The sequence below is a fragment of the Pteropus alecto genome, unplaced genomic scaffold, assembly GCF_000325575.1.
Source record: "Pteropus alecto unplaced genomic scaffold, ASM32557v1 scaffold395, whole genome shotgun sequence".
NCBI classification, from domain to species: domain Eukaryota; kingdom Metazoa; phylum Chordata; class Mammalia; order Chiroptera; family Pteropodidae; genus Pteropus; species Pteropus alecto.
Genome location: NW_006438643.1, coordinates 373161 through 381020, shown reverse-complemented (window position 1 = coordinate 381020; position 7860 = coordinate 373161). Strand labels below are relative to the sequence as shown.

The 7860-nt window shown below is 48.2% G+C and overlaps 1 protein-coding gene across 2 annotated transcripts in view; it reads left to right on the top strand.

Annotated features, from left to right (window-relative positions):
• The window catches only part of CNGA4 (cyclic nucleotide gated channel alpha 4), an 8810-nt gene extending 1263 nt beyond the window's left edge, over positions 1 to 7547 (top strand). The window contains exons 1-6 of one of the 2 annotated variants that reach the window (XM_006915666.3): positions 1843 to 2244; positions 2377 to 2478; positions 2658 to 2764; positions 3083 to 3728; positions 4499 to 4848; positions 6516 to 7547. In XM_006915666.3, the coding sequence (XP_006915728.1) occupies positions 2183 to 2244; positions 2377 to 2478; positions 2658 to 2764; positions 3083 to 3728; positions 4499 to 4848; positions 6516 to 6976 (1728 nt within the window). In that variant the 5' untranslated portion in view covers positions 1843 to 2182 and the 3' untranslated portion in view covers positions 6977 to 7547. Of the gene's footprint in view, positions 1 to 1842; positions 2245 to 2376; positions 2479 to 2657; positions 2765 to 3082; positions 3729 to 4498; positions 4849 to 6515 lie in introns of those variants that run through there. The other variant, XM_025049461.1, reaches the window with a different exon arrangement.
• Positions 7548 to 7860: the final 313 nt, after the last annotated feature.

Here is a 7860-nt window from a genome sequence, read left to right as displayed (position 1 = left end):
GTGTATCTGTTCCATGATGTCTGCAGCCTCATCTAGGAAGCTCACACACATTGGGGTTACTTGAGGCTGGTGACTGGAATCACTTGGAGGCTTCTTTATTTACATGTCAGATACCTGGACAGGGACAGCTCAAAAGCTGGATCCATCTGGTGCTGTCAAACAGAGTACAGACATATGACTGCTCCTTATGGCTTGGACTTCTCACAACATGATGGCTAGTTTCCAAGAGGGGTCATCTTCAGAGGAAGCTTCCACACAACAAGCACTGCCTTTTGTGATCTAGACTCAGAAGTCACACACATCACTCCTGCTATACTCTTTTGGTTGAAACAGTCACGAAGAAGGAGTCTCAAAGAATTTGTGACTGTTCTTAAAAGCTGTCACGATATCATACAATAATAATGATGATAACAAATAATAAATACTGGTGCTTGCTGTTTTGGCTAAAAGGTCAAAGATAGGGATTATAATAGAAAGAGCAGTTGGGGGAGATAATGAGCTCATTTATAGACCCAATCGGCTGAAGCTAACTGTGGGCTAGCAGGGACAGCTAGTGAGCAGTTAGTGGCATAGATAGGTCTACAGCTCAGAGAGTTCTTGGAAGTCATCAAATGGGAAAGAAAATTCTGTGGGTGACCGAGACTGGCCAGAGAAAGTTAGAAGGATGGAAAGAGGGAAAGCCTAGCACAGAATCCTAGCAAATACCCACACAGAGGGATGGGCAGAGAAGCTTATAGGAGAGACTAAGAAAAAAATAAACAGAAAACCAAGAAATTATTGTGTCACAGAAGCCATGAGAAAAGAGAATTTTTAAAAATTAGTATAAAATGTTGGGGACTATAGATGTTCTTTCCAAAAAACTATCCAAAAACAAAGACTAACCATATCACTTAACTGTGCAGAACACTTCACAAGTTCTCCATTGCCTTTAGATAAAATCCTAGCTTTGTAACAGGGCTGGCAAAGCTCTCCATGAGCTATCCTCTACCCACTATTCAGCCTCATCTCTCACCACGAGCCCCTTAGGTTTCCTACGAAAAACAACTGATGTTCCCCTAGTCACCCATGCTTTTTGAAGTCTTTATGGCTTTGCATACTTTATGCACTTTGCCTCTACTGCTCTTCACTCTCCCGTCTCTATACCTGACTAACTCCTATACATCCTACAATACCCAGGCTCAGTTGAGACCCTTCCTATGTACTGTAATAGCCCTCTGTGTGTACACCTAATAGAGTACCTGTCAGACTGATGCGTAATTACCTATATACCCAACTATCTCCCTTACCAGATTGTGAGTTTCTAGAGGCGAGGAGTGTCTTTCATTCATTTTTTACCCCAAATACTTAATGCAATATTGGCCTGGCACATACAGTTGTTCTGATTATGACTTGTTGACTGAAAAAGACGTTAGTAGTGAAAGGGATATCACGTTTAGGGAAATTTTTTTAGGTTTGAGGTTTGTTTTGGTATGAAAGAGATTTAAGCATGTTCACAGAAAGGGAAAATTGAAAGAGGTTCAGGATCCAGAAAATGCATGGACTAGCTGGTAGGATCCGATACTAGAGGCAACAAGAAGGGAATGGGTCAAAAACACCAAAGGAATGAGATAAGGTGGTGTGGTTGTAAGACAGGGTGCAGATAATGAAAATACAGCTCATATCTGATGTGACAGGTATTCTTTGTCCCTGGAGACTACTAGTACAGCACCTGACACAAATGAGTAGATAGTTGTTAATAAGTAATGAGGTCCAAGCAGGGAACTTGCACGAAATAACAGAATGAATATCTGAGCCTACACTGTCACCCAGATCTCCTGATTAGAAGACCCCTATGTATTTCAGTTTAGGGGGGAGGGAAGCTGGGAGAGACAAGGCCCAGCCATATCTCTGAGGTATGTACCCCACCTTCTCAAGGGACCTCATTAGAGATGTTTAGCAAGGTAGGTGTAAGCCTAGGCCCTGGGAGACAGGGCAGGGCGCTAGAGCCACACTGCCTCCACCCCTTCAGTAGTACTGGCCCTGGTTGTGTTGCTAAGAGCTTCAGAAGCCAAAGATAAAGCAGTTGCAGCTCGCGACCAAGAGCGGCCTAACCAGGCAGTTGAGCATTAACCTCTACCTCCTGAAGCCACCTACAGAAAGAGGCCTTGGATTATCTTATACCCAGGCACCAGGACACAGAACCATGAGCCAGGACAACAAAGTAAAGACGACAGAGTCCAGCCCCCCTGCCCCATCCAAGGCCAGGTGAGAGATCCTGGTCTCCTGTGTCAGGTCTGTCTATTTCACTAAATGGAGCCTGATTCCTCTTCATGGCCCCAGTTACAACCTCAACACTTAATGATGAATAAATGAAAGTACTTCCCCTCTTGCCCACAGGAAGTCTCTGCCTGTCCTGGACCCATCTGGGGATTACTACTACTGGTGGCTGAACACGATGGTCTTCCCAGTAATGTATAACCTCATCATCATCGTGTGCAGGTTTGGCGGGAGCTAAGGGAAGGGACTTAGCAGAGACAAGGGCTAAAGAGTGAGGTGCAGGAGAGGGGCAGGGCCTAAGGAAGGGCCCACTGGGGAGTGCTCAGTAGTTTGGGGAGACTGCCACACACACAGAGGGTGCTCTTAAGCCAATCTCTTCTGTCCCCTTCTCCCCCATGCAGAGCTTGCTTTCCCGACTTGCAGCACAGTTATCTCGTGGCCTGGTTAGTGCTGGACTACACGAGTGATCTGCTATACCTACTGGACATCGTGGTGCACTTTCACACAGGTCAGTGAGTCCCAGGACTGACTCTTTGTTCCCAGTCTCCTTTCTAAAGAGAGCCTCTTAATAACAAGAAAGTGACCCCCCACCCCCGCAATAGCACTTTCACATGCCTCTATGCTTGACAACATCCCTTATACACACCCCAGAAATCCTGGAATAGGGTTATACCTGCCCCCACTCTGTCCCTGTAACTGTCTCCTGTCCTACCCTACCCTGCCCAAACTTGCCCTTATTACTGGAGCAAGCAGGTGCCCTAACTCAGCCCCATACCTGACCCCATCGCACAGCTGACCCCACCTGTCTTCCCCTTCCTCTCCTCAGGATTCTTGGAACAGGGCATCTTAGTGATGGACAAGGGTAGGATTTCTAGTCGCTATGTTCGCACCTGGAGCTTCTTCTTGGACCTGGCTTCGCTGGTGCCCACAGATGTGGCTTATGTGCAGCTGGGCCCGCATACGCCCATGCTGAGGCTTAACCGCTTTCTGCGTGTACCCCGCCTCTTTGAGGCTTTTGACCGCACAGAGACCCGCACGGCTTACCCAAACGCCTTTCGCATCACCAAGCTGATGCTCTACATTTTCGTGGTCATTCACTGGAACAGCTGCCTCTACTTTGCCCTGTCCCGGTACCTGGGCTTCGGACGTGATGCCTGGGTGTACCCGGACCCTGCACAGCCTGGCTTTGAGCGCCTGCGGCGCCAGTACCTCTACAGCTTTTACTTCTCCACGCTGATCCTGACCACCGTGGGTGATACGCCGCTGCCAGCACAGGAGGAGGAGTACCTCTTCATGGTGGGCGACTTTTTGCTGGCTGTCATGGGTTTCGCCACCATCATGGGTAGCATGAGCTCTGTCATCTACAACATGAACACTGCAGATGCAGCCTTCTACCCAGACCACGCACTGGTGAAGAAGTACATGAAGCTGCAGCATGTCAACCGCCGGCTGCAGCGGCGAGTTATTGACTGGTAAGGTTGCTGGGGATTCAGACCAGGACAGGGAGAGGAGTATTGGATAGAATCTGAGGCAGGTATCTGGCTTCTTATTGCCTGGTGGACCAGGAAAGCAGTCAGGAGGTCATTTATTGGGGGGGTCCACTGGATAGGGCTCAGAAAAAGATGTTGTCTACTAATATGATCTGTACTTGAGGGAAAGGGTTTTGTGAGAGACTGATTGGGAGAGGAAGTTATGCACTGGAAGGATAACCTGGAGACCTGGGATTGGGAACTGCCACTGCCTGGTAGGACTCAGAAGGAGTGAGGGAAGGAGGGAAGGATAAGAGGAATACCCCCAGGGCATGACCAATGATGAGATGGCTGACTAGGTCATGGCACTCCATACTCTGGGCTAAATGAAAGGAAGTGTCACCAACTAGAGCAGAGGCCTCTAGAGAAGATGAGGCTTGGTGATTGAAGTGGATATCGGTGAGATGGTATGAGTCATCACTGATTGGTGGGTGGGGTAGAACCTGACAGGAGGAAAAGGGTGTCTTTTTCATTGTCTGCTGGTAGAGGCTCCCCAGCCCTGGGCAAAAGAGAAAAGGTCAAATCATATCTGTGACCAGCAAAGGAGACTGTGAACTAAAGATATTCATCAGCCAACCATCAAGTATTCCCATGACCCCTGTGAGAACTCAGTGTGGTTGGGCTCTTGACTGAAGCTGAGCTGAGCCTGATGGAAGAAGTGGAGGGAGGCACATAGGAGGCTGGTGAGTAACTGGTACTGCCCTTGTCCCCAGGTACCAGCACCTGCGGATCAACAAGAAGATGACCAATGAGGTAGCCATCTTACAGCACTTGCCCGAGAGGTTGCGGGCGGAAGTTGCTGTGTCTGTACACCTGTCTACCCTGAGCCGGGTGCAGATCTTCCAGAACTGTGAGGCCAGCCTGCTAGAGGAGCTGGTACTGAAGCTGCAGCCCCAGACCTACTCACCAGGCGAATACGTCTGCCGCAAGGGGGATATTGGCCGAGAGATGTACATCATCCGCGAGGGTCAACTGGCTGTGGTGGCAGATGATGGCATCACACAGTATGCTGTGCTTGGTGCAGGGCTCTACTTTGGGGAGATCAGCATCATCAACATCAAAGGTAGGCACCCCAGCATTTGTTCTGGAGACATAGCTGGGGGCGAGGGGGACAGAAGAACCCAGTACTAAGACCAGATGGTACCTCAGGCCCAGATAAAGACACCCTTTCTTGAGTTACGAGAGGGCTCAGGAGAGAAGCAGGACATGGAGGGTCTGTTCCCTGAGAAGAAACTGAAACAAGGTCAGTGAGCAGGGTGGTCCCTTGGAAGACAGAGTAGACCTGCTCTGTGGGTGCCAATATGAGGCACCAGCAGACCAGGGGAAAGTGGCAGAAATAGTAATAATAATATTTATTGTATGCTTACTATGTGCTCTGATCAAAGTACTTTACATGTACCAACTCAAATTCTCTTAGCAACTATATAGAGTAGGTAAGGAAATTTTAGTGCAGAGAGGTTTAAGAACTTGTCCAAAGTCAAACAGGTAATAAGTACACACACTTGGAGTTAGCACAAGGAACAGCTTTCTCACAGCAATTGGAAAGGAGGAAATTCATATTTACTGAACACCAGCTCCAGTAAGGGCCAGGTACTGTTCACTAGCTCATTTATTTCTCTTATCAGCCCATGCAATAGGGGTTGTTATGCCTAATCACAGGTAAAGACACTGAGGACACAGGAGATGAGAAAATCTGGAGGGTAGGTGAGAACACTGTGACTGACTGAGGCTAGATGTGCTCGCAGTATGGGAATCCCATTCTTCAGTTGCCCTAAAGGCCTCACATCTGTCCTCAAGCTGCATGTGCCATATGCAGTCAACTGCTGTCTACCTGATTTTGGACAAGTCATTCCCCTTTTTTAGTCCTCAGTTTCCTCACCTGTCCAATAGGGATGATATTAAAAATCCCAAAAATTATTTGTGAGGATTAAATGAGCTGTATGGGAGAGGCACCTAGCGCAGTGTCTAGCATGTAGCAAGTGTTCAACAAATGGTAGCTCCTTTTCCCCTTCTAAGGTCCTTTTAGCTCTAAGACTTTGCAGCATTCGACCCAACCTATCTTCCCAACTCCCCACCTACCACCAGTACCTTCTTAAAATGCTAATGAGACCATACAGCTCCCTTGCTTAGACTATTTCAGTGGTTTTCCCCCACCCTTCCCTCAGCATAAGGTCTGAACTCCTTGCCATGGTTGTGAGACCCGGAGTGACCTGTCTTTCCCCTCCTCTTTCCACTGTCCTCACAACCTGCACTTGAGCCACTTTGGCCTGCTTCTTGTTTTCTGCACCCACCTAACTCTTTCCTACCTCCATCCCTCTGCTCTTGTTCCTCCCTTTGCCTAGCTGCCCTTCTACCACCCCACTTCCCCTAGTTACTTCCCCCTCAGTCAGGCATCACTTCTTCCAGGCTCCCTAAATTCTCTGCCTTACAGTTAGGGGCTCTTTGCCTGTCTTCTCACAGTACCAGACGTATATGTCTACACTGCACCAGCTATACTGATATGTAGCTATCCAATCAAATATCTTTCTCCTCTAGAGTGTGACTTATTGGAGGCAAGTCACTGATATCCCCCAGCACAGGGTCCAGTCCCCATTACATTACTGAGTGAAAAAATTACTGAGGCAGAAAGACAGGTTCAGAAGCACAAATATGGAGGTGGTCCTGGTTCAGGAGTGAAATGTTCCCTCACGCCGACTCTGACTCCTCCTACCTGCTGCCCATGTGCCACAGGGAACATGTCTGGGAACCGCCGCACAGCCAACATCAAGAGTCTAGGTTATTCAGACCTGTTTTGCCTGAGCAAGGAGGACCTGAGGGAAGTGCTGAGTGAATATCCACAGGCCCAGGCTGTCATGGAGGAAAAGGGTCGTGAGATCCTACTCAAAATGAACAAGTTGGATGTAAATGCTGAGGCAGCTGAGATTGCCCTACAGGAGGCCACAGAGTCAAGGCTGCAAGGTCTTGACCAGCAACTGGATGATCTGCAGACCAAGTTCGCTCGCCTCCTGGCTGAGCTGGAGTCCAGCGCACTCAAGATTGCATATCGCATTGAACGGCTGGAGTGGCAGACTCGAGAGTGGCCGATGCCTGAGGAATTGGTGGAGGCTGATGATGAGGGCGAGCCTGGGGAAGGAACATCTAAGGGTGGGGAGGTCAGGACTGGCCAAGAAGGATCCCCATGCCCAAAGTGACCCCATCCTTATTCCTAGAAACCCCAACTGCAAGTGAATCCAGAGTTGTAGGAAAGCCTGCCTACAGAAACTCTGCCATCCTATCTGCTGGGTTACAAAGCTGGGAGTGAACTAAATCCGTAGATGCCCACCTGGAGATGTACATGTATAGCACACATTGACCCCACACACACACACACTCACCAGCACACAGACAGACACACACACACACACACACACACACACACACACAGAGTTGCGCATATACACACTGGCCCCCAAGACAGTGCATTGCATATAAGATGCTCTGGAGTTTCCATTCTCAGAGCACACATGCTTTCTCATATAGATATGTCTTATACCCACATGATATATACAAATTCAGTTATGTAACTTGTAGCACACATATACTGAGAATCATACACCAATAGACACACATAGATGCCTTCCACAGGTGTGCACTTACTTGCGAACACACAAAGGTACACTCAGAGCCCTTTTGTTCCAAGATAGCCTTTAAATGCCCCTCATATGGTGTCACAAGTGTACCCTGCAAATTGCACTTCAATAAAGTATTTTCCTCCTCACTAAGCATTTATGGGGCTGATGGAAAAAGCTTTAATAGTCGGCAAGGATGACTTCTCTCTGAAATCTGAATCACAGGGGTGAGCAGCATAGGCTGTGTAGTAGCTAGTGGGTTGGATTCAAAGGGACTGAGGTACCTGATGAATAGAAAATCAGTACAGAGCCAAGCGAGCAGGCTTATACATCACACTGCTGTAAGTGTGCACATGCGTTCATAGATATATTCACATACACACACTCCGGGGCCTGGCCAGTCTTTGTGTCTGAGCTGTGCCATGTGGTATTTTTAAATGTACCTGGGATTTAATTAGCAGTATGAC